Source organism: Onychostruthus taczanowskii, unplaced genomic scaffold, assembly GCF_017590055.1.
Source record: "Onychostruthus taczanowskii isolate IOZ18803 unplaced genomic scaffold, ASM1759005v1 scaffold273, whole genome shotgun sequence".
Taxonomy (NCBI): domain Eukaryota; kingdom Metazoa; phylum Chordata; class Aves; order Passeriformes; family Passeridae; genus Onychostruthus; species Onychostruthus taczanowskii.
In genome coordinates, this window is record NW_024500051.1 from 29928 (window position 1) to 56440 (window position 26513).

Consider the following 26513-nt stretch of genomic DNA (forward strand, 5'->3'; position numbering starts at 1 on the left):
GGATTTTCTCGGAATAACTTGGGCAACAGAGGCCAGTTCACTGCCTGTTGTTGTTCCATGTCACCTCCAGTCTTGTGAACAGTGTCCTTCTTCCCACTATTCATGACATTCATGGCAACATGCAACACTAGTAGTCCTACTGCTGATCCCTGAGAGACCCCAGAGTTGTCTACCAGTTTGAAGCAATGGCCACAACTCTTTGAGCCTGGTAGGACAGAGAATTTTCCACTCACCTTATCACTCTCTTACTGTTCCCTTTTGTCACTAATATGGTCACAGAGGAAGGGTGGCAGAGGAGCCCACTGCAGCTGTGTCCCCCCCCAGTGCTGCATAAAGGGGAGCAGTCACCTCTCTTGAGCTCCTGGCAACACCTGGTCCAGTGGACCTGGGGATACTGTTGGACTTCTTTGACACAAGGGAATTTGCACTTTCCCTTGTTCAATTGGATGAGTTTCCCATCAGCCCATTTCTCCTGTTTGCTGAGGTCCTTCTGGATGCTGGCCTGACTCTCTGATGCATAAGCCTCTCTTCCCAGTTTGGTGTTGTGTGCAAACCTGCTGAGGGTCCACTCTGTCCCATCACCCACATAAAACAGGACCCATCAAGCCCTAACCATTTAGATGCACCACCAGTCACCGGTCTCCAACTTTATTTTGTGCTGCTGAACATTGATCCCTGTGCCTGTGTCAGTTTTCATTCTACCTCACTGTCTGCTTATCCAACATCAACAGCTTCTCTGTGACACTCCTACAGGAATCCACACAAAAGTGTCAAAGGCCTTGTTCACCTCTAGGTAGAGAAGAGCCACCATTCTTTCCTCTTCTCCTGAGCCTGTCACATCACCACAGAACTTTGTCAAGAAGATCAGGCATAACTTCCTCTTGGTGAAGCCATCCTGATCCCCTCCTGGTGACATGCCTTGATTAGGAGAGCTTTCCAGGACTAGCTGCTCCAGCACTTTCTAAGGGGCTAAGGTGAGGCTGAGAAGGCTGTAGCTCACTGGGTTCTCCTTTTTCCTTTTCTGAAGACAGAAGTGACATTTGCTTTGCTCCAGCATCCAGTCACCATGCTTGGCTGAAGGTAACCAAGAGTGACCTGGCAATGACAGGAGCCAGTTCCCTTGCCACTTGTGTGTACATTCCAACAGGGCCTACATAAGTGCAGTTTGCTAAGGATTCACTGGCCTGATCTCCTTCCATGAAGGGTACGTGCTCCCTGATCGTGACTTTACCCCCAATCTACGTTTGGTATTCCTTAAGGCCAGCCTTGCTAATAAGGACTGAGGCAAAGAAGGCACCTCAGCTTTTTCTCTATTCTGTGTCACCAGGGTCCTCATCTCATTCAGCAGCAGTGCTACACTTCCCTTACTCTTCCTTTTGCCACCTTTGTCCTTATGGAAGCCCCTTTATTATGTCATTTGCCTTTCTTTCTGACAGCTGAATAAAACCTTCCACCTTTTCTTCCCCTTTCTGTATCCCTGGTGCATGACAGGAGAAGGCAAAGCGAGCCACCTGAATTGTCCTGGGCTCTGTGTTTGGTGGGATACAGTCAAACCCAGAAACAAGGCCACTTCTTCAAGACAAAGCCCCTAAGATCCCAACGGAGTGACCTAGACTGACATAATTTACTTTTAATGGACTCCTGCAGCATGTGGCGTGAGTCCTGTGCTGACGCTGATGTGTTTTGATGCAGAAATGCTTGGGCCTCTCATCTTGTAATGCAAAAGATGCCTTCATTGAGGAATGTGCCAGAAATAAAGCAGGAAGAGAAAACACAGCCATTTAAGAAGCCAAACATTAAATGAGATGCTCACAGCATTAAATGAGGTGTTTTGCATTCAAGATGAATTTGTCAGAAAATGATCACCTCCAGAAGGGATACCTCTGGCAGCCTGAGTCAGTAAAGGTCCACAGTGAAAGCTAGCACAATTCTTTGCTCTCTCATCCCCTTCTCTTGCCTCCTTCTCCCTGGGAATCAAGTGAGTCTGAAACCCTTTCTCATTCTCTGCTTTCTCTAAAAAGAGATCTCACCTCAATGGACCACTCAGCTGATTCCAACAGTCTTCTACAATGGCTCTGTTCCATCAATCCCTCTCCTCAGCTGGACAGAGGAGAGAAAATACAAGAAGATTCTGGGGCCAGATAAGGACAGGAAAGATCACTCATCAATTATCCTCATGGGAAAACCCAACTCACATTGGGAAAATTAATTTTATTTATTGCAATCCAGTCAGCATAGGGTAATGAGAAGTAAACCTAAAATCTAAAACCACCTTCCCCCCCACTGCTCCCTTCTTTGGCTCAACTTCACTCCTGATTTTCTCCCTTCCAAAGGGGTAGGGACTTGGAGTTGTGGTCAGTTCAACACATCTCTGTGGCTCTTTTATCCTTAGGAAAAGGAGCTCTCACACACTTCCCCTATGTCAGCATGGGGTCCCTCCCATGGGAGACAGTACCCGCAAAACTTCTCCAATATGAGTTCTTCACAAGTCCTGCCTGCAAACCTGTGCTAGCACGGGCCTGCCACTCACATGGCCAGAGGTCCTGACAGGAGCCTGATTCAGCATGAACTTTTATGGGGTCACCTGGAGCACCTACCTCCCCTCTTCACGGAGACTAGTGTCTGCAGGGTTGTTTTTTTCTACATCTTCTCTAACCTCTCTTCTGGCTGCTGTTCCACAGTAGTTGTTTTCTCCCTTCCTAAACATGTTATCCCAGAGGTGCTTCCACCATCGCTGATGAGCTCAGGCTTGGCCAGTGGTGGATGAGTCTTAAATCCCTCTGGTGTTGGCTCCCCTACAACCAAAACCTTGCCCTGCAACCCAAATCCAGAGGGTACAAGGCAAACAGAGCCAGGCACTTCTCTGAGGTGCCCAGTGATGGGACCACAGGAAACAAGCACAGGCTGGAACACTGGAAGCTCTGTGTGAAACATAGGAAAGACCTTATTGTTGAGAGTGACCAAGCACTGGCTCACATTGCCCAGATGATTTGAGGATTCTCCCTCCTTGGAGCTATTGGAAGGACATAAGGAGAGCCTTAGGAGCAAGAAAATGAAACCCACCAGTGCAGCCCAAATGCCTGAGATTCTGAACACAAACAAACACTGGAGCAAGTTGGGAAGCATGGAAGAAAGAGACATGGCATATCATTTTGCAGTGGTATCATGGCATATATATGGGTGACCAGTCAAGGGCTGAAGAGCTGGGAGCAGCTGCACCCCTTCCAATCAACAAGGCCACAGGCAACACCAGAAGTGAGCTCCAGGCCAACCTCATTTCCCTGCACTGCACCCATCCAGTACTTGAGGAGAAGATTCCACAGACACTGATGCATTCCTGCCCTGGAAATCCTGAGGCATGTCAATCTCAGCACTCAGAATAAGCCTCCATGAAGAAATGTCTAGGACATAAGCCAGGAAATGAAAAGGTGGCAACACGGAAAACAAGCACCCAGCCCATGTCATTAACTGGGATGTTTTCCATACATAATGAGCACCTTAGGAAATTATCACTTTCATAGAAGCCACCTCTGGGCCTGGGGCAACTCGGAGTGAATATAAAAGCCAGTCCAACTTCATGCTCTCTCATCCACTTCTGCCTCCTTCTCCTTGGGACCCAGGTGAGTCTGAAGCTCTTTCCCCTGTCCTTTTCTGGTGAAGCAGATGTGTGTTCCTATAGCCTGTGAGAGGTCTTAGTGCTACTGCTGCTGAGGGGTCAGAGAAGAACTAAGATCTGACTTAGTGTCAAGGATTTGGCTGAGGGAGCTCTTTATTGAAGAAACAATGTCACACTTTGCAGTACTGTGTCAGGATGAAGAGGAAACCCCCTTTCTCTCACTGCCCAGTTTCTGCTTTCTGGCTTAAGCAGGTACCATTGCAACTGCAGTGGGATGATGGACTCATGGCTGATGGCTCCTCACATGTGCCTGTGCTCTGCTTCCTTCCCTTCCCTCTCTCTCAGGTGCATCTGCAGCCCCCAGCCATGTCCTGCTACAGCCCATGCCGGCCCTGCCAGCCCTGCGGCCCCACCCCGCTGGCCAACAGCTGCAATGAGCCCTGTGTCAGGCAGTGCCAGGACTCCCACGTGGCCATCCAGCCCTCGCCCGTGGTGGTGACCCTGCCTGGGCCTATCCTCAGCTCCTTCCCACAGAACACCGCCGTGGGATCCTCCACCTCTGCTGCTGTTGGCAGCATCCTCAGCTGTGATGGAGTGCCCATCAACTCTGGGGGCTTTGACCTCTCCTGCATCACCAACCGCTTCAGTGGCAGCAGATGTCGTCCATGCTAAAGCCACTGGTGCAGCCCTCACAAGGACCCCCAGGAACCCAGAAGCTGATGCTGGACTGAGGACAGAGCTTCTGGCCATCAAATTCAGAGGTGCTGAGCAACCAATGCTGCCCTTCTGAAGGAGGGCTGGTGGGGCTCTCTGAAACCATGGCCAGTGTTTGCTTTCCCTGCCTTACTCTCTCTTCCACCTTTCTCTTGTCTTCCATATTTCTGGACTGTAAGACTTTCAGAGCCTCTGTGGGGGATCTGCTAACCCCTGCCAACCCACTGTAGGGCAGGCAGATGGATACCCCGTTGGCTTTCAGTGTCTGTGCCAAAGTGGGCCCAGACTTGCTGCAGTTGCATGTGGTCTCTCACCACCACCACCAGTAGCCTCTTCTATAAGGGAACTAATTTCCCACTTCAATGACAATAAAGCTTTTTGCATCTCATCCTCAGTCTCCATGTAATCCTTTTTTGGTGTCCTTGTCTCAAGTTGCTGAGACTAAAAGGTGTTGCCATGGGTGATGGAGGAAAAGGTGGGGACACAAGTAGACCATTGATTATTCCCAGAGGACGGGGAGGGTGGGAAACACAGAAGTGGGGCCCATTCAGGCACTGTCCTTTGGAGCTGAGGAAGACATCCCTGACTTCTCCACAGACAACAGGGAGCAGGCTCAGCCTTCCAACATTTCTGCTTATATATGACTCCTTGGTCTCAGAGCATGTCCTGCAGATGGGGAGCACAAACCATCTTCAGGATCAGATCTAACAGACTCTGTAGACTCTTCCCACAGTCAGTGATGGGACATCAGGTCACCCTTGGGACTTACCCCATCCCAAAGCAGGTGTGCCAGGAAATAGGAAGAATCATCTTTCTGGAGACAAAAATCCTGCAGATGACCAGTGGTGGGCCTCTGAACTCCCCAACTAGGACAAGCTCAAAGCAGGGCCTGCATACCTGGTCATGTGCGCATGATTGTGTGTGATTGCTTCATTAAGCAATCACAAATGAACCCACAGGCTTCAACACCTCCATCCCATGGCTAAACCCCACATCCATTTCCATGGATAGGACAGATAAATAGCAGGGAGATGGCTTCATGGTCAGCAAATATGCTCAAGCTGAGAACTATATTCCCATTAGCCGCATCTCCACCTCAAACCAAGTACAGGTCAGTTTTCTCTCAACCACACTGAAGCTTGGGACACAGGACTTGCACAAAATGTCTCTGTCAAGTCTAGCACCTGTGTGGTGGTTTTGGACAGTGCAGACAGACTTTCTCTGAAGGTGAATCTAACTCAAGATATCTAAAGGATGAGAAGTGTGTGTGTAGTCGAAGCCAGCTGACTAGTTTATCTTGAGTGTCAACAGAAGAAAAATAGGTGTCTGTAAGACATGTATTACCTGATCTGTAAGAGATAATTTTTTGTAAGGGTTGAACTCCATGTCCTGCTACAGCCCGTGCAGGCCCTGCCAGCCCTGCGGCCCCACCCCGCTGGCCAACAGCTGCAATGAGCCCTGTGTCAGGCAGTGCCAGGACTCCCACGTGGCCATCCAGCCCTCGCCCGTGGTGGTGACCCTGCCCGGGCCTATCCTCAGCTCCTTCCCACAGAACACTGTGGTGGGATCCTCCACGTCTGCTGCTGTTGGCAGCATCCTCAGCTGTGATGGAGTGCCCATCAACTCTGGGGGCTTTGACCTCTCCTGCATCACCAACCGCTTCAGTGGCAGCAGATGTCGTCCATGCTAAAGCCACTGGTGCAGCCCTCACAAGGACCCCCAGGAACCCAGAAGCTGATGCTGGACTGAGGACAGAGCTTCTGGCCATCAAATTCAGAGGTGCTGAGCAACCAATGCTGCCCTTCTGAAGGAGGGCTGGTGGGGCTCTCTGAAACCATGGCCAGTGTTTGCTTTCCCTGCCTTACTCTCTCTTCCACCTTTCTCTTGTCTTCCATATTTCTGGACTGTAAGACTTTCAGAGCCTCTGTGGGGGATCTGTTAACCCCTGCCAACCCACTGTAGGGCAGGCAGATGGATACCCCGTTGGCTTTCAGTGTCTGTGCCAAAGTGGGCCCAGACTTGCTGCAGTTGCATGTGGTCTCTCACCACCACCACCAGTAGCCTCTTCTATAAGGGAACTAATTTCCCACTTCAATGACAATAAAGCTTTTTGCATCTCATCCTCAGTCTCCATGTAATCCTTTTTTGGTGTCCTTGTCTCAAGTTGCTGAGACTAAAAGGTGTTGCCATGGGTGATGGAGGAAAAGGTGGGGACACAAGTAGACCATTGATTATTCCCAGAGGACGGGGAGGGTGGGAAACACAGAAGTGGGGCCCATTCAGGCACTGTCCTTTGGAGCTGAGGAAGACATCCCTGACTTCTCCACAGACAACAGGGAGCAGGCTCAGCCTTCCAACATTTCTGCTTATATATGACTCCTTGGTCTCAGAGCATGTCCTGCAGATGGGGAGCACAAACCATCTTCAGGATCAGATCTAACAGACTCTGTAGACTCTTCCCACAGTCAGTGATGGGACATCAGGTCACCCTTGGGACTTACCCCATCCCAAAGCAGGTGTGCCAGGAAATAGGAAGAATCATCTTTCTGGAGACAAAAATCCTGCAGATGACCAGTGGTGGGCCTCTGAACTCCCCAACTAGGACAAGCTCAAAGCAGGGCCTGCATACCTGGTCATGTGCGCATGATTGTGTGTGATTGCTTCATTAAGCAATCACAAATGAACCCACAGGCTTCAACACCTCCATCCCATGGCTAAACCCCACATCCATTTCCATGGATAGGACAGATAAATAGCAGGGAGATGGCTTCATGGTCAGCAAATATGCTCAAGCTGAGAACTATATTCCCATTAGCCGCATCTCCACCTCAAACCAAGTACAGGTCAGTTTTCTCTCAACCACACTGAAGCTTGGGACACAGGACTTGCACAAAATGTCTCTGTCAAGTCTAGCACCTGTGTGGTGGTTCTGGACAGTGCAGACAGACTCTCTCTGAAGGTGAATCTAACTCAAGATGTCTAGAGGATGAGAAGTGTGTGTGTAGTCGAAGCCAGCTGACTAGTTTATCTTGGGACATCAGGTCACCCTTGGGACTTACCCCATCCCAAAGCAGGTGTGCCAGGAAATAGGAAGAATCATCTTTCTGGAGACAAAAATCCTGCAGATGACCAGTGGTGGGCCTCTGAACTCCCCAACTAGGACAAGCTCAAAGCAGGGCCTGCATACCTGGTCATGTGCGCATGATTGTGTGTGATTGCTTCATTAAGCAATCACAAATGAACCCACAGGCTTCAACACCTCCATCCCATGGCTAAACCCCACATCCATTTCCATGGATAGGACAGATAAATAGCAGGGAGATGGCTTCATGGTCAGCAAATATGCTCAAGCTGAGAACTATATTCCCATTAGCCGCATCTCCACCTCAAACCAAGTACAGGTCAGTTTTCTCTCAACCACACTGAAGCTTGGGACACAGGACTTGCACAAAATGTCTCTGTCAAGTCTAGCACCTGTGTGGTGGTTTTGGACAGTGCAGACAGACTTTCTCTGAAGGTGAATCTAACTCAAGATATCTAAAGGATGAGAAGTGTGTGTGTAGTCGAAGCCAGCTGACTAGTTTATCTTGAGTGTCAACAGAAGAAAAATAGGTGTCTGTAAGACATGTATTACCTGATCTGTAAGAGATAATTTTTTGTAAGGGTTGAACTAAGGCTTGAGAGTGCCTGCTTCTCTCAGCTGATGATGAATGGAGCAAAGATGAGTACCTCAATAGAAGACACCTTTTTTAGAGTCAGGGGAAATCAATTTTCCTCTACTAATATCTCATCTGATTTTGAACTTAGATCTTTACTTAGTTCTTCAGTTAAAACTGAAGACAGAGGCCTTAACTGCATTTAGAGGCTCTGAAATGAGGTAGGTGAGTTCCTTGCCTTACTGTCTATTCATGTGCCCATAGCTGCCTTGAGTTACTTCTCACCCTGGAGGTTTCACGACCCTCTTAGTACCCAGCACCAAATGCTTGACACCAGTCTCTTGGAACATGACTATTTCAGACATCTCCATGTCAGCTGAGTTCCTGACAAGGTTCTCATACCACAGCTGCAGGCAGGAGGCAAACACCCAGCCTAGCAGTCACTTAGGGAATTGCACTGCTGTTCTTTAATTGGCCTGTGTGAAGAGAGAGTACTATTCATCTCTGACAAGCCTATAAGGCCTCCCAGAGGTCAAATTCCCTGGAGCACACCAGAGGGAAAACAGAAAACAGTCTCCTAGGTGTGGCCAGCTGGAGCTTCATTGTGTTAATGAGGTGGGTGTGGGGATGTTCTTATGCTGATGATGCTGGCGACTCTCTGGTGTATGATCTCACTATATGAAGCTAAGCTGAAGAGAGTTTTCACTTTGTGTGTGTGCACACAAAGCTCCCTTTAGTGGAATTACAGTGGTGGCAGTTAGAGGGCAAAGATCAGGAGTGGAAGCTGTCAGATCCTACTGGATGGAGAGGAAACCAGGTCAGGCAGTTGCCATCAGCTTGAAGTGAGTCAGCAAGGGGAGAGCTGCTCGTCCACACACACCTTCACCTGAATCCAGAGCCCCCCCAGTAAATCTACCTCTTTCCAATGCTCTCTGTTAGCCAAGGGAACCATGGCTATCTTGGAAGGACGGTGCATGAAACAATGTCATTTGGATCATTGCCACGGGAAAATCTGGTGAGTGAACCCTGCCCAAGACATGTAGCACAGACCTCCAATGCCTTGCATCTTTAAGGGGAGCTGGTTTAAGGGAGGCTTCTTTACTCTTTAAGTACCTGAGATTTCTGGTATATATTGCTGTGGAGGAAGATAGGAAAGGGATGAGTCAGGTGGTAATTTAGTCCATCTGTCTTCCACCTCCACCTGAAAATATGTTTTTTCTAGAGAACTGATCAAGGATTTTCCCTTGTCTGCAGGAACAGTTCAGCAGAGCTACCTTTAATGGGATTCAACTCAGAGGACTTTGCCTTCAGTTGCTGAGGCTGAGTATCTCTGCCCAAGTTGAGATGTCTAACATCCAGGTGCTTACTAGACTCCTGCCTTAGACCTCAGAGACAACCTGGTACTTCTAGAGAGCTTTTAGCCATGCTTTTAAGACAAAATGAGCCATGTCTCCCTCATGCTTTTTCTCTGTCTGTGAAGAAAGAAGGGGGTTAAGCTGAGGAGCTGAGATAGGAGTATTTCACCATAGATATTTCAACTTAGTCAGCAGAAATCCTTCCTCTGACTCTGAAATGGCAAAATTGCAAAGAGGTGGATCATACCCCTAGTAGCTATGCTGAGAAGCAGACATCAGTGAGGGAAATTAAGGTATTTGCAAAAGCTTCCTGTTCTGAGGCTTAGAAGAAAGCCAGTATAGGAGACCTTGAGTAGTGACTGGCATACTAACCTGCTGCCCTGCGTGGCTGCAGCTGAGTCTCAATCCCTTGTAATAAACTGACATAGAAGAGGTGGGAAAATCTCTTGCAATGTCACATTATCATGACAGTATTTGTATTCCTCAGCTGCACTTGATGATATCACACCTCAGTATTGCCTGCCTTGGAGACTACAAGTTATATTATTGCCTTCCTACTTGTAACAGCTTTTTCTATAGCTGGAGTGCCTCAGCCTGGTGTCCATATTTGGCATGGACAAATCCCCCATCCTAAGTGGGATTTTCATCTCACAGAAATAACTACATGCCCCATGCTGTAAAGGAGATGCACAGTCTGATAAACACTTCTCCAAGTGTTCATTTGTTGGGGTACATCTGATTTTCAGAGTTAGATCTAGTTGTCCAAACGTGTTTCATCAGGGGAGGATTTCTATGAAAATTTTAACATAGGAAAACTGCCATTTTCCCATGCTGTGCACCAACTGCATTTTCAGAGATGGTGATTTTTTTCACTACTTGTAGCATCTGAAGGACCAGCACAAGCATGCAAACTTTCACATAAACTTTTCTTTCTTTGCAGATGAACCTCAACACTTGGAAGGACATGGCAAATAGGACAACTGTAAAAGAATTCATCCTTCTTGGCTTCCCAGGGACATGGCAATTCCGAGTCTCATTTGTGGTGGTGTTTGCACTGATGTACATCCTGACAGTGATAGGTAATGCATCCATCATAGCCCTTGTGTGGAGAAGCAGCAACCTACACACCCCAATGTACTTTTTCCTCTGTAATCTCTCCTTTCTGGAGATCTGGTACACTACGGGTGTTGTTCCCAAAGCCATAGGAGTCATGCTGGGGACTAGCCAGACCATCTCCTTCAGTGTCTGCATTTTCCAGTTGTTTTTTCTTCTCTCTCTAGGCTCCACTGAGTGTTTTCTCCTGTCTGTCATGGCCTATGACCGCTACTTAGCCATATGCTGCCCCCTGAGGTACAGCTCCCTCATGAACAATGTCCTCTCTGTTCGGCTGGCACTCAGCTGCTGGCTGGGAGGCTTTTTGGCCATTTCCCTGCTGGCCTTTCTGACATCCAGGCTGACTTTCTGTGGGCCAGATGTCATCAATCATTTTCTATGTGATATAGATTCCTGCCTTGCCCTCTCCTGCAGTGATACATGGCCTGTGGAGCTGGCAACCTTCCTCATCTCCATAATTGTTGTGGTGGCCTCCTGTGTGGTCACCTTGGTCTCCTACATGTACATCATCTCTTCCATCCTGCGGATCCAGTCAGCCCATGGCCGGAAAAAGGCCTTTTCCACCTGCTCTGCCCATCTCAGTGTTGTCAGCATCTGGTATGGCTCCACCATGTTCCTGTATGTCAAGCCATCAGCCCAGACCTCCCTGGATCTGAACAAAATTGTGAATACATTTAACACAGTGGTAACTCCTTTGTTGAACCCCTTCATTTACACACTCAGAAACAAAGAGGTGAGGCTCACTCTGGGACAGGCATTCCAGAAAAAGTGAAGTGACTTTTCGCAGGGCATCAGTTGAACAGATTCATCCCTGCCCTCCCATGACTTCTGCACTGCAGAAGACCCCTTCTGAAATGTAGGTCTGTGTGGACATCCCAGGCAGCGAGAAGCCACCAACTCCCCAGTGAGCTCATATCACCTTACAGCCATCTCTGGCTAGGCTGAGCCTCAGTTCTTCTCTCCCACCACCCTCTGTTCGTTCCCAGGTAATTCAGAATGCCTCTCAGTCCTTTAAAGTGCTGTGCTTGCAAAGGGTCACAAACCCTGTCCATAAATGGTTCTGTAACAGAGCTGGAGGAGTGGTACTCCCAAAGGCTTCTACTCCAGTTTGCCAAGTGCTAAATTTTGTCAGGGTTTTTCTGAATCTCCTAAAGAAATCCCAGCAACTTTAGGAAATGTTGCTTTAGGAAGTGGACATGTGTTTTTCCATTTAGCCTGATGTTTTGTGATGTATCTATGCCACATTCTTGTAGCTATTTCCTCAAATCTGATTCAAGATAAAATATGGTAATGCCTGATATCTCTACTTATAGCCATTATTCCTGGCATAAGACTGCAAACAAAATTTGCATAATTCCTCATCTTTCCTCTCCTTAGTATCTGAATCTACTCTCTTATTTTTAATTAAAATTATGCAAAATGGTGTGCTTCATACTAGATGTGTCAGGGCATTTCCACATCTAAAACCCCACATCATTTTTAGCAGTACATTGTTCCACCCATTTTGGGCTTTGTTGTGGAAAAACTTTAATGTGATTGGCAAAGCACTCAAAGTGCAGAGCTGTGGAAGGCTGGCTGGGAATCAAGTCTCTCCTTACACTCCTTGGGAGGATATTAGCACTTCCAAACAGCACTTCCTTTCCCCTCCTAATTTTCATTTCAGAACAGATTAACCGTGTTCTCAAAGCTTTTCTTTTTGCACACTGGAAGTAACGATAGTCCATGTAACCACTTCATAATGAGGAGGCATCAGCTCCTCATAATGGTAAACACACCTTTATGGAGAGTGTGGGATTAATTTCACCTGAGTGTAGAGCTCTCCAGTTCAGATGATTGAGTCTGAACTGAACATCTACTCCTCCCGTCTAGAAGCAATGGCACTTCTGGAGGAGATTCACAAACCTCCTGCATACACTTGGGCACTTGGCACTTAGTCCTGTATCCAGGCCCAGGCACCATTGCCCAAGGCACAGGCTGATTCCCACCCTTTGTCAGCTGTTCTCTTTTTCAGTGGCATTTGTGAAAATGCCTGGGACAGCAGAAAGAGTCTGAGACTGGATTAATCCTCAGACAGACATCACTGCTTGTCATTTCTGCCTAGGAATGATGCATTTTGGAACAAATTGGAACAAATTTGTTGGGAGTGTTGAAGCCCTCTACAGTCCTGGAAAGCAACAAAAAGCAGGATCTGAAATGTCAAAAATATCCAAGACACAGCAGAGTGTCTGAGACCTGCTGTGAATTCCTCATCAACACTGCTTAGAACCCACTGAAATAAATAGTGGTATTCAAAGCCTCACACAGGGCTGCCAGAGCAGGTCACTTGGGAGAGGCAGGCTATGTCAGAACAGCAGAAAAAAAAAGGAGTACCCTGAGATTTCTCGGGCAAAGGGGATGATACTTCTTGAGCAACAGATTCCAATTCAAAGGGTGTGATCCACTGGAAACTCAGCACCCTTGAGCTGAGTTTCCATAAGAAGTGCTGTAGTGGGGTTGCCTGAAAATAGATCCCCAGAACCCTTCCTTTAGCTCATGGGAGGAGAAGCAATCATTGAGATGTTACCAGCTGTTAGACAGAGAAACTAGCACAGACCCAAGAACATGGGAGCACTGGTGATTTCCCTGAAAAGGTGAGACTTGAAAAAGAGTGAGACCACTCTCTAGCAGTGGATGAGGGCAGGAAGAATCTTGTCCAGAGTCTGGCTAGTGGATGTTTTTCACTTGCTGACACAGGGTAAGGAAGAGTCCTTCCCATCTTGGGCTTCTGTGACCACAGTGTCAAAACTGTAAGAGCAATTGTGCTTCCTACCAAAGGCCTCATTCTCCAGCTGTGGCCATCAGTGAAGGCCCATAGAGATGAGACAGGAAGAATAGCCAGTAGGCTACTTGCTCTGAGAATTGCACTGTTATTGTAAGCAGAGAACATTGACAAGGCTTGTTTGCTTGTTTATGGTGTAGCCTCCAATAGATCTGCCCCAAGTCAGGTTTCTTGGACAGTTTTTATCATCAAAATCCCTGGATCTAGAAGGAACTGTGAAAGTCACATGAGTATGTGCTTCACAGCACTATAGTATCCACTTCCAGGGATGGGACAGCCAGAGCTTCTCTGGACAACCTGTGCTAGGGCCTCAACACCTTCAGAGGGAAGAATTTTTTCTTAGTAAGTAAAAATCTATCCTGTTTCAGTGGGAAACCATTCCCCCTTGACCTGTCACTCCATGCTCTTGTAAAAAAGTCCCTCTCTTTGTAAAAAAGAGAGAGTTCATCTCTCTTGTATCCTCTTTGGCCACTGGAATGTAATTGAAGATATTCCCAGAACAATCTTGAGCCTAAACACATTCATCTTTCCCAGCCCTGTCTCTATAGCAGAAGGGCTGCAGCCCTCTGAGCAACTCTGTGACCTCTTCTAGACCTACTTCAGCACCTTCACACTGGGGACCCCAGAACTGGACACAGCACTCCAGCTGGGGTCTTACAAGAGCAGAGTATTGGTGAGAACCACTTCTCTATACCTGGTAGTAACTCTTCTTTTGATGCAATACAATTCTGGGATACAATTTCAGGGCTGCATGCAAACATTGCAGGTCATGTCCAGCCTCTCATTCACCAGTATACCCAAGTCCTTCTTGGCTGGGCTGCTCTCAGTTTACTCATTACCCAGGCTGTGTCCATCCTTGGGAATGACCCAACCCAAATTCAGGACTTTACACTTGGCCTTCTTGAGCTTCATGAGGATTACATGGGCCCACCTTTCTGTCCTGTAGAAGTCTAGGTTGTAGGAGCACAACACACTGTGGACTCTTCTAAGGACACCTGGGGACAACTGCAGCAGGGTTGGAGCATTGTGAGGAAGGACAAGGAATCGGACAAGCCCATGACATTTTCTGTGCTGCACAAAGAGGGCATGAGTTAAAACAAGACAGAATTTTCTCCTGATAGCAGAGTTAGGCACATTGGGGTGAAAACCAGTTGCAGAGTCCATGGACACAGGGGGGGAAGAAGTGACCATAGGGAGAGAAAGAGAAGGATAGGACATATTCTGATGCACAGGAGTCCTTGGGCAGCCAGCTGAGGATTGCTGGAACTCAAAACAGCCCCCCAGAGTTATCCAGACTGTAATATCACTTTCCTGGTCTGGGCCTGTGCAGTACATAAACTGAGTCTTCTGCCTGCACTGCTGCATTCCTGCCTTAGAAATCCTGGGGCCTTTAATCCCAGGGATCAGAAGAAGCCTTCATTGGGGAACGGGCATGGAACAAACCTGGAAATGAAAAGGCAGCAATGCAGGAAATAAAAGCACAGCCCATATCATTAGGTGTGCTAGTTTACATTCAAGATGAGCTTGCTGGGAAATTGTTACCTCTGCAAAGTCTGCCCCTGGTCCTGCGGCAGTGAAGGGCAGGTATAAAAGGCAGCCCAAGTCTCTGCTCTCTCATCCACTTCTCTTGCTTCCTTCTGCTTGGGAATCAGGTGAGTCTGAAGCTCCTTCTCTTTCTCTGCCAAAGTGAGATCTCTGCTTGATGGACATCGCAACTGACATGTGCTTTCTCATATTTGGGGATTGGAGCGTCTGGTCATGAGAGAGGAAAGTGGGGAGGAGGCTGGCATAGAGAGAGGCTGGTGATGGTGGTTCCTTTTGCTTTATGCCCTGGCAGAGAACTTCCTGAGTCAGGCTGCTCTTTGTAGGGCTTCTGGCCCAGTCTCCAGCTTCCCACTCAGGATGGCCTCGGCTCTTTTGTGATGGGGTAACCAGGCTGCTCCTCACCACCCACCCAGCCTTGTGCTCTGTTTCCTCTCTGCTCTTTCTGCCAGGTGCATCTACAGCCTCAAGACATGTCCTGCAACACCCAGTGCCGTCCTGCCAGCCCTGTGGCCCCACTCCACTGGCCAACAGCTGCAATGAGCCCTGTGTCAGGCAGTGCCAGGACTCCACCGCGGCTATTGAGCCGCCTGCTGTGGTGGTGACCCTGCCTGGGCCCATCCTCAGCTCCTTCCCACAGAACACTGTGGTGGGATCCTCCACCTCTGCTGCTGTTGGCAGCATCCTCAGCTGTGATGGAGTGCCCATCAACTCTGGGGGCTTTGACCTCTCCTGCATCACCAGGCGCTACGGTGGAAGGAGAGGCCTCCCTTGCTAATGGTGCTGGGCATATATCGGTCTTGGGAAGTGTCCCCAGGATCTCCAGGCATGGTGCTGGACAAAGGAAGAATCTTCAGGTCATTTCTTTCAGAGGAACTGAGCATCTTTAGTTCCTCCTGAAAATGTTGGAAAGAAGGGCCAAGCTCAGGCACTTCAAAAGCCCTGTGTCTTTCCTACATATCTCCTTGTTTCTATTTTCATTGTGTCCTTCTGCTCCCCTCGGCAGCAAGGCTCCTCCAAGCCAGCCTGCACGCTACAGGCAAGGCAAATGGATGCCCTGCATGGACTTCACCATGGCTAAGAGGTGAAGTGTCTTGCTTGTCCCTCCAGATCCCTGCAGTGAGGGTCTGTGCTTGTAACAACCTTGATTCCCTCTTTAAACTCAATAAAGATTTTTGCATCTCAGGCTGGGTCTCCAGGTTGTCCTTCCCTCCACACATGCCCTTGCAGGCTGCCGGGGAAGAATGGTGTTGATCCTGGCAGGGGATAACGTGACAATGTAGTGAGATCCTTCATCCAGAAAAATGTGAGGTTGGGATACACTGCAGAGGGTCTTACATGGGGTATGATCCTGGGCCAGGATGCAAAACATCCCCAGATACCCCATGGTGATCAGCCTGTTCCCTTCAGTGTCTCTGCCCAGATATACCCCCAACACATCCTGCAAAAACTTCATGTATCAACTAGAATTCCACATGATGTCCTGGAACAAACCCATCTACAGGATCATGGGTATGTGACACCTCTTGCTCTGGTCAGTGCTGTGCTGCGGTAGACAGAATATGTTCCCAAAGGATGTCAGAAGTGTGGTTGTGTGGAATAGCCTCAGAGTTGGCCCAAGGCCTCATCTCCATCTTCACTCCACTGCCCAGCCTCAGACCATGGCCAGCACAAATGGGCATGGGCAGCTGGGATCAGTTCCTCATTGCAGCCCTACAGCCACACGTAAGGCCTGTGGCAGGGCCTGGGTTTTGGCAGGGGTGGCACCATTCATAAGTTAGTGCTGGGATTAACCACTGTGGGCCTCACACTGGAGTCCCTGTGAACCCTCATGGGCCAGGGCAGTCCAAGGACAGTAATGGAAGCCCACAGACCCTTCACTGCTCGGGGGTACCTTGTCACTCCCAACCACAGATGGAGCAGCTCTGCTCAGGTTCAGGGCCTCAAAGGCCCTGCTGTGTAATGACCAGCACTGCTCCAGAAAAGCTCTGTGCAAAGTCATTCTGGACACACTCAGCAGTATCTGTGCTGTCTGTGGTGGACAAGTTTTATTCACAAATGCCCCTCTTGCTTAGTCTGATGCTCTTGGGCACTGTTTTGATCAAAAGCACATCAGAGGCCTCAGTCAGGAAGGGCTGGATAAACAGAATCCATCCATCCATCCATCCATCCATCCATCCATCCATCCATCCATCCATCCCTCCATCCATGATGGAGACTGTGTAAATTGCCCTTTCCCCATCTAGGAGTCTGGAATGCAGACAGGTGTCCTTTTCTTCCAGGAAGTGGGGTTGTGAAGTCCTTTGATGGCATTGCCTCCTCTTGCCTGTTTGACCAATGGTCAGTCAGGATGACAGAGGTATCAGGGCACTGAACACATCACTCTTGGCAATCAGGTTGATGGGACCTGTGTAAGCCAAGTTCTGCAGACTGCAGTTCTAATGAATGTCTGTACCCTGTGCATACCTGTTGGAAATCCTCACTTTTTAGCCATACCTTAACTGTTTATAGATGGTGGGTAACAGGGCTGATGACATCATGGCACAGAGTGTCCCTAGAGAAAGTTGGGCCTACTAGTGTACAATGTTCTTCTTCCTTTTCACAATGTAGTCATGGCAGTAATCTCCGAGTTTCTGTGAAGAACATCTGGTTTCACTATTAATGCAGATATTTGGTTGTTTTTTTTCTGTGATACTCCAAAATTTTTTTTTTGACTTCCACCCTCAGCTTAAGTGAGTGATTAAACTGACAATCTCAGATTGTCTACAGTTCCCTGAGTGTAGGGAAGAAGCTGATGAAGGCAAAGCTGAGCTCAAACAGCAGGTGAAGTATGAAGGGACTAACAGGGAAAGTTTCCTGCACATTCTTCCTGTTGGAGATTTAGGGAAGAGTCTCTGAACTCCTTCATCTTGTTGGCCAATGTTCCTATGATAACCAGCCTCACGTTTTCACCCACAAGACCTGCACTGCTGTCACTGGGTAAATTGCTATTATAGGGGCAGTCCAGCTCCTTGCTCTGCTTGGCACCCTTGGAGTCCCCCACTCCCTCTGCTCCACAGGCAGACCCAGGGCAGAAGCAGCACTCCCACCTAGGGACACTGTGACATCTGCACCACAGAGTGACTGCTGGGGCATCCCCCACTGGTGCCCATCTGCCCAGTAACCCTGCTTATTGGCTTCCCCTGTGCAACACACAGTGTCTCTGTCCTTCCAGTTCAGTGCACACCAATAACATGTACTGTGATTCTTTAGTTCAGTACCTATTTGGGCCAAGATCTCAGCCTGACACAGCACCAGGTGATGATCTGGATGAATACATTTGACATTGGCTTTGGCATGAAGGAACACTGCGTCCCACACCTGGAAGCATCAACAATTCACTTGGAAGCAGATCAATTTGGACACAGCCTGAACAAGGAGAGTAAGTAGGATTCCTTATTCTTTCTCCAGGATAAACCAAACCCCATCCTTTTGAACTCTCTAGCAGCTGTGTCCTGATCTGGTGAGGCAGGCAGAGGGGGCTGCCCATCATGCTGAGGCAGTCCCAATCCTGTTACGCTCAACTACATTAAGGATCTAAATCAGTAGTCCTTGTTGGGGCTTGGCATCACCATCAGTGGAGTATAAGCTCTGGAGGATCAGGACAAGCAGGGTTCAGGAAATAGGTTGATTACAGCACCTCTTTTTGGAGAGGTTTCCAGGAGGCTGATGCCATTACCTTTCAGCTGCACTTGAGCTCCTGCTGCTTTGCAGAGCTTGTGAACGGGGCTGTGGAGAGTGTCCCTGCCATGAGCAACACAATCTATTGGTGAGGAGAGACACAAAAGGACATGTGTTCATATGCACCTGTCAAATATGCACCTGTGCTACATTCACATTAGTCTGATTGCACACAAGAGCACCAAAGACATGAACACACGTAGGAACACACCCTGCTGTGAACTCTCCTGAGGACACCAGGAGACAGTCACAGCAGGGAAGGGCAAGGCCCCAGGCAAGCTCACAGCATTGTTTGTGTACTCACAGACTGCTCAGAGAGTGGACAAGTCAAAACAAGCCAGAAGTTTTCCTGAGGGCAGAGTTAGGTAGGATGGGGTCAGAGCCTGTAGCCCAATGCACACACATGGGGAGATAACAACAAATAACCATCAGGGTGAGCCGAGGAGGGAGTGATAGGGAAGGACATGGCTCATCCTCGTGCACAGGAATCCTTGGGCATCCAGCAGCAGACTGTATTTTTAAAGAGGCAATACAAAGGACCCAGGGAATCACAGACTGGTAAACCTCACCTCTGTGCCTGGGGAGATCATGGAACAGGTGCTCATGAAAGCAACTGTAAGTCATATTCAGACAAGGAGGTGATCCAAAACAGACAGCAAGGCTTCTCTTAGGGCAAGTCATGTCTGAGCAAGTCATGTCTGAGCAATCTGGTGGCCTTCAAGGATGGAGTGACTGAAACAGTAAGCTAAGGAAGACTAGCCAGTGTCATCTGCCTAAACTTCTGTCAGGCCTTCAACACAGTCCACACAAAATCCTTATCTCCAAATTGGAGGGATGGTATAGTGGGTTGACCCTGCTGGTTGCCAGGCACCCACCAAAGCCACTCTATCACTCTCCTCTACAAGTGGACAGGGGAGAGAAAATATAACAATGCTTCATGAGTTGAGATCAGGATGGAAGAGACCTCTCACCAAATACTCTCACAGGCAAAACTGACTCAACTAAGGCATATTAATTGAATTTATTACCAATAAAATCAGAGGAGGATAGTGAGAAATAAAACAAGCCTTATTAAAAACACCCAAAAAACCAAACATCTTCCCTCTACCTCCCCCTTCTTCCCAGCTTTACCTCATCCACTGCAGCAGAGCAGGGAAGCCAGGAACAGGGCTCATGGTCAATTCATCACAGGTTGTTCCTGCTGCTGCTCAAGGAGAGGAGTGGGAGTCCTTCCCCTGCTCCAGGGTGCGGTCCCTCCCAGGGGAGAAGTTCTCCATAAACCTATCCAAAATGAGAAGGAGGCTAGGAACCATATCCCACAGGCTATGGTTCCCCAAGAACTGCTACAATGTGGGTCACTCTTCCATGGGGTCAGTCTTTCAGGAACCCTCACAGGGTCCCAAGTCATTGCAGTAAACCTGCTCCAGCATGGGCCCCTGTCTTCACAGGTCCCTGCCAGCACAGGCTTCCCTCAGGGTCATGGCCTCCTCTCAGGCACTAACCTGCTCTGGTGTTGGCTCCTCCAGGGGCTGCAGGTGCATCTCTGCACCCCCATGCCCTCTGTGGGCTGCAAAGGCACAGCTGCATCACCATGGTCTTCACCAGGGGCTGCAGAGGAATCTCAGCTCTGGAGCCTGGAACAGCTCCTGTTTCTCCTTCTCCACTGGTGTCTGCAGAGGTATTTCTCTCACATATTCTCACTCTGCTTTCCTCTGGCCACAACTACACCCGTGCAATAATTTTTTTCCTTCTTTATTATGTTATTCCTGAGGCACCACTTCCATTTCTCATGGGCTCAGCCTTGGCCAGCTTTGGGACTGTCTTGGAGCCAGCTGGCTTTGGCTCTGCTGGATACTGAGGAAGCTTCCAGCAGCTTCTCACAGAAGCCACCCCTGTAGCCCTCCTGCTACGAAAACCAGGCCATGCAAACCCAATACACATGGATTTGAAGTGCGTGCTATTGTGGATATGAAAATGGCTGGATGGACACAGCTTTAGTCTGTGGCTCTATGACCACATGGAGGTAGGAGAAGAGGGGCATGTCTTAAGGCTCTGTCTTGGGACTGGTGCTTTTTAGTATCTTTTTCAATCACAGGGATATTAGATCAAGTGTTCCCTTGGCATGTTTGCAGATGACACAAAGCTGAGCTGTGCAGATGACACTACAGAAGGAGATTGCCATCCAAGGAGACCTGAGAAACTTGAGAAGTGGGCCCATGAGAACCTGATGAAGTTTAAGAAGTTCAAGCGCAGGGTGCAGCACCTGCATTAGGAAATCCCAGACATGAAGACAGACTGGGAGATGAACTCATTGAGAGTAGACCTGTGAAGAAGGAATTGGGAGTTCTGGTGGATGAAAACCGGGACATGAGCCAGCAGTTTGCACTTGCAGCCAGAAAGTCATCCTGGGCTGCATCATAAAAAGCCTGACTGGCAGGTTGAGGGCAGTGATTCTCCTCATCTACTCTGATCTTGTGAGACCCCACATGGGTTCAGACATGGAGTCTTCAGCATGAGAAAAGCATGGACCTGTTAGAGCAGGTCCAAAGGAAACCACAAAGATGCTCAGAGGGCTGAAGCAACTCTGATATGAAGATAGGCTGAGAGAGTTGGGGTTGTTCCACATGGAGAAGAGAAAGCTTTGAGGAGACCTCATTGAGGCCAGTCAGTATGTGAAGGGGGTTACAAAAATATGGATACCAACTTTTTACACAGGCAGATACTGATAGGACAAAGTGGAATGGTTTAAACTAAAAGAGGAAAGATGTAGATTTGACGTTAGGAACAAATTCCTTACTCAAAGGGTGGCAATGGAACTTCACATAGAAGCTGATGCTGCCACATCCCTGGAAGTGTTCAAGGTCAGCTTGGATGGGACTTGGAACAGCCTCATCTAGTGAGTGTCACTCCTTCTCTTTATGAAGGAGTTCCATCCAGACCAAGCCATTATATGATTATATGATTCTACGGTTCTATGAGCGCTGCAGCTTCTTCCTGAAAACAACACTTCAAACAATCCCAGAAGAGTGATCAGGATAGCATCACTTTCCTGGTCTGGGCCTGTGCAGTACATAAACTGAGTCTTCTGCCTGCACTGCTGCATTCCTGCCTTAGAAATCCTGGGGCCTTTAATCCCAGGGATCAGAAGAAGCCTTCATTGGGGAACGGGCATGGAACAAACCTGGAAATGAAAAGGCAGCAATGCAGGAAATAAAAGCACAGCCCATATCATTAAGTGTGCTAGTTTACATTCAAGATGAGCTTGCTGGGAAATTGTTACCTCTGCAAAGTCTGCCCCTGGTCCTGTGGCAGTGAAGGGCAGGTATAAAAGGCAGCCCAAGTCTCTGCTCTCTCATCCACTTCTCTTGCTTCCTTCTGCTTGGGAATCAGGTGAGTCTGAAGCTCCTTCTCTTTCTCTGCCAAAGTGAGATCTCTGCTTGATGGACATCGCAACTGACATGTGCTTTCTCATATTTGGGGATTGGAGCGTCTGGTCATGAGAGAGGAAAGTGGGGAGGAGGCTGGCATAGAGAGAGGCTGGTGATGGTGGTTCCTTTTGCTTTATGCCCTGGCAGAGAACTTCCTGAGTCAGGCTGCTCTTTGTAGGGCTTCTGGCCCAGTCTCCAGCTTCCCACTCAGGATGGCCTCGGCTCTTTTGTGATGGGGTAACCAGGCTGCTCCTCACCACCCACCCAGCCTTGTGCTCTGTTTCCTCTCTGCTCTTTCTGCCAGGTGCATCTACAGCCTCAAGACATGTCCTGCAACACCCAGTGCCGTCCCTGCCAGCCCTGTGGCCCCACTCCACTGGCCAACAGCTGCAATGAGCCCTGTGTCAGGCAGTGCCAGAACTCCACTGTTGTTATTGAGCCGCCTGCTGTGGTGGTGACCCTGCCTGGGCCCATCCTCAGCTCCTTCCCACAGAACACTGTGGTGGGATCCTCCGCCTCTGCTGCTGTTGGCAGCCTCCTCAACCGTGAAGGAGTGCCCATCAACTCTGGGGGCTTTGACCTCTCCTGCATCACCAGGCGCTACGGTGGCAACAGATGTCGTCCCTGCTAAAGATGCTGAGAAACCCCAATGAGACATCTTGAGGAACTGAGAACACGGTGTTGGGCAGAGGATCTCGGTTTTGAGTGCTGTTTGCACAATAGCTGATCGAACTTGCCTTTCTCTCCCTTTTCATTGTTTGCATTGGTTCCTATGTGCTTCTACGTTCCCCAAAGGCCAGCTTGATAGGGACCATTTGGTTTCTCCCCTTTGTGGGACAGGTAGACTAATATTATGCAGGAACTATTCCAGAGCCAAGGAGTGCAGACTCCCTGCTGCCCTTGGTGCTGCCTCTGCTGCTGACCTCTGCTTTCAGTGGCTTTGTTTCCTTCTTCCATTTCATTAAAGCTCTGCTGCATTCAAGTCTGGTGTCTGTGTGGTCCTTCCCTTGATTGCACTTCTGAATGACAAAGGATAAAGGTGTTGCTTAGTCATGGAAGTGGGTGAGGGCATAAGGAGACTCTTCTCCATTCACAGAAGAATGGAATTTTGGGGCACCATGGAGGTGCAGCTATTAAGGGTACAATCTCTTGGAGCTGAGGAAGACATCCCCTGGTTGCTCTGCTTCCAGACACCATCAAGCCTTGTCTTGATGTGTCTTTGCCCACCAATACCCAGAAAGCTGGGAGACCTTGAAGCAATAGCAGCCCCATGATTTCCTGAGCAAAGGTGCTCCTGTCAGTATGGTCAGAGCTGCACTGGGGTTGTTGAAGTGAGGGTCTTGGACATAATTTCCTTTGCAGAATAATGGGAGTTGGAATGCAGAAAACAACCTTTGCATTTGACCATGATGTCTACTCCATTTTCCTCTCCCCTTCATGACTCAGTAGAAAGTGAGGGCAAATACCCATTGAGCACCTTCTTTTCCCTATGCCATGATCCTTTAGATCAGAACATGTTGAATCCAAGGTCTCAGCCTCTGCCTGGCACAGCACCAGGCTGATTGAATGCACTGGTACTTTTGGCATTGGCTTGAACACAAGGCAGAGATGTGTCTCACAGCAGACAGCACTGACACTGCAGTGCAAGCAGACTCACTTGAGCATAGCCTGGATGAAGCTGGCAGGACTTCTTAGCCTTCTGCTTCCCATAAAGCAAGCCTCGTCCTTTTGAAATCCCTAGATCTTGGAAGAGCAGTGTCCTGGGCTGGAGAAGCAGGGAATGAGGACTGCAAGCCATATTTAGGCATTCCCAATATTGTTTACAGTGAATTAAACTAAGGATCCAAACTGGTGTGAAATCGTCCTAATTTGGACCAGGAATCATCAGCAGCAGAATGTGAGCTTTGAGGCAGTAAGAAAAGGAGGATTGAAAATAGAGAACACTGCATTTCAGTGCCTGAGGTGAGGGTAATTCTTTGCCAGATTCGTTCACTTACACTGAAGTTCTTTCAGACTCTGGGTGCTCTGTGGAGCTTATTGGTAGAGAAGTGGAGAATGTCCTGTAAGCAGGGCAATCCCTCATGAGGAGGGATACACACACACACACACACACTTAAGCATGTCAGAAATTTTTTTGCACCTACGTATATTCACACAGTCCTAGCTGCACACAAGTGCACATGAGATAAGAACATGCAAAGTCACAGCCAGCAGAGCTTCATGAGAGGGAAGTCTTGCTGTGTCAGATCTGATTGCACGTCAGAAATTTTTTTGCACCTACGTATATTCACACAGTCCTAGCTGCACACAAGTGCACATGAGATAAGAACATGCAAAGTCACAGCCAGCAGAGCTTCATGAGAGGGAAGTCTTGCTGTGTCAGATCTGATTTCCTTTTATGACAAGGTAATCCACCTGCTTAATCAAGGGAAGGCAGTTGATATAATATTTTTGGACTCCAGTGAAGCTTTTGATACTGTCTCCTGCAGGAGCCTTCTGGACAAAATGTCAGGCCCACAGCTGGGTAAAGACATCATGTGATGGGCGAGCAACTGGCTCACAGGTCAGGTAGAAAGCATGATGGTGACTGGGGTGGCATCAGACTGGTGATCTGTCACTGTTGGGGTTCTGCAGTGCTTCATCCTCAGCCCTGTGCTCTTCAACATCCACACAAATGACTGGAATGCAGGACTAGAAGGGAAACGAAGCAAGTTCATGGATGATACAAAACTGGGAGGAGCTGTCAACTCCCTCAAAGGCAGGGACACCCTGCAAAGAGACCTGGACAAATTAGAGGGCTGGGCAATCAACAACCATATGAAGTTCAACAAGGACAAGTGCCAGGTTCTGCACCTGGGAGGGGGCAACCCTGGATGTACAGACAGACTGGGGAATAAGCGCCTGGAAAGCAGTGTCATGGAAAGGGAGCTGGGGGTCCTGGTTGATGGCAAGCTGGATATGAGTCAGCAGTGCCCTGGCAGCCAGGAAGGCCAATAGTGTCCTAGGGGCATCAGGCCCAACATTGCCAGTTGGGCAAGGGAGGGGATTGTCAGCATTGGGGTGGCTTCACCCTGAGTTCTGGATGCAGTCGGGGACATCACAGTTTAAAAGGAGACATTAAGTTATTTGAGAGTGTCCAAAAGAGGCCGCAAGGATTGGGAAGGGCCTTGAAGGGAAGCTTTATGAGGAGAATCTGAGGCCACTTGGTCTGTTCAGCCTGGGGAGGAGCAGATTGAGGTCAGACCTCATTTCAATCTACAACTTCCTTGTGAGGGGAAGAGGAGAAGAAGGCACTGATCTCTACTCTGTGGTGACAGGACTAGAAAGAATAGGCTCAAGTTGTGTCAGAAGAAGTTTATGTTGGATATTAGAAAAACATTCTTTGTCTAGAGGGTGGTTGGGTACTGGACTAGGCTCCCCAGGGCGGTGGGCACAGCACCAAGCCTGACAAAAGTTTAAATAACATTCTCAGGCACATAGGGTGACTTTTGGCAGTGTCCTGTACAGGACTATGATTTGGATTGGATGATGCTTGTGGGTCCTGTCCAATTCAGCGTCCGCTGTGACTCTGTGGAAGAATGAATTGTGGCCTCTGCTGTGGACATGTGCAGATCATGGTGACTGGGCTGAAGCATTCTGGAGAGGAACAAGGCCCCAGACATGGGCTGCACACACCTCTTTCTGGAAGAGAAGGAGGAGCAGAATTTTTCTTGGTTCATTGTTAGGCAGGACAGCATAAAATCCAGGAATTGAGTTATTCCTTGCCAAGAGGGCCACCAAAGACCCCCAAAGCAGTGATCCAGACTGACATAATTTGTTTTTACTACACTTGTCCAGGATGTCACATGAGTCCTCTGCCCAAGCTGATGTGTTTTGATCCAGAATTGCTTGGGCCTCTCATCTTGCCACAAAAAAAAAAAAAAAAAAAAAAAAAATTCACTGAGGAAAGAATGTGCCTGAAAAAAAAAATAAAGCACGAAATAAAAACACAGCCATTCAGGAAGCCAAGCCACAGCCCATAGCATTAAATGGTATGTTTTACATTTCAAATGTCCTATTTTGCATTCAAGATAAGTCTGACAGAAAATAACTCAGGGCCTGGGCAGTGGCTGGATAGGAGCTGGTAGTTCTTTTGGAGCCTGGCAGGATGAGGCCAATGAGCCCTCATACACCTCTGCAGAGCCTCCACCTCCTGGGCCAACATGTCCTTTGACTCACTCCTGCTGTGGTGCTCCTCATGTATCTTTATATTTTTCTTCTTCCCTGCCCTCTTTCCAAGTGCCCCTCATGCCGCATCAAATGTCCCGCATTCAGCAGTGCCAGCCTTGCACCCCTTGCTGCCAGCCCTGCAGCCCCACCCCACTGGCCAACAGCTGCAGTGAGTGGTGGGGTTTTGAGAAAAGCTCAGGGAAATAAATGAAGACTTTTTATTATAAAAGAAAACAAACACAAAAACCCCAGACCTTTTTCATAGGAACAGATGAGGAGGCTCAAGTGAGTCTCTGATTGGTTCCTGCCAGTCCTTGGTGCTATGCAGAGCACACAAAGAGA

General features: G+C 48.6%; 4 protein-coding genes and 1 pseudogene across 5 annotated transcripts; all 5 read left to right on the plus strand.

Moving 5' to 3' along the window:
* The first annotated feature begins 1842 nt into the window (after positions 1-1842).
* Positions 1843-4288, plus strand: LOC121337519 (feather keratin Cos1-2-like). 2 transcript variants are annotated; one of them, XM_041407662.1, is made up of 3 exons: positions 1843-1879; positions 3529-3620; positions 3962-4288. In XM_041407662.1, exons 1-3 carry the CDS (start codon positions 1843-1845, stop codon positions 4286-4288), a joined length of 456 nt encoding a protein of 151 aa, XP_041263596.1. The 2 variants fall into 2 exon arrangements, with proteins under 2 accessions (XP_041263596.1, XP_041263597.1); XM_041407663.1 differs by lacking the exon at positions 1843-1879 and having other exon boundaries at positions 3560-3620; positions 3981-4288.
* Positions 4289-5714: 1426 nt separating this feature from the next.
* Positions 5715-6020, plus strand: LOC121337520 (feather keratin Cos1-2). Its single transcript, XM_041407664.1, has one exon. It carries the CDS (start codon positions 5715-5717, stop codon positions 6018-6020), a length of 306 nt encoding a protein of 101 aa, XP_041263598.1.
* Positions 6021-8787: 2767 nt separating this feature from the next.
* On the plus strand, positions 8788-11226 carry LOC121337533 (olfactory receptor 6F1). The gene is made up of 3 exons (XM_041407668.1): positions 8788-8828; positions 8926-9001; positions 10282-11226. The coding sequence occupies exons 1-3, from the start codon at positions 8788-8790 to the stop codon at positions 11224-11226; spliced, it is 1062 nt and encodes a 353-aa protein (XP_041263602.1).
* Positions 11227-15287: 4061 nt separating this feature from the next.
* On the plus strand, positions 15288-15592 carry LOC121337527 (annotated as a pseudogene).
* A 6695-nt stretch (positions 15593-22287) lies between these two features.
* On the plus strand, positions 22288-22593 carry LOC121337523 (feather keratin Cos1-1/Cos1-3/Cos2-1-like). Its single transcript, XM_041407665.1, has one exon. The coding sequence runs from the start codon at positions 22288-22290 to the stop codon at positions 22591-22593; it is 306 nt and encodes a 101-aa protein (XP_041263599.1).
* Positions 22594-26513: the final 3920 nt, after the last annotated feature.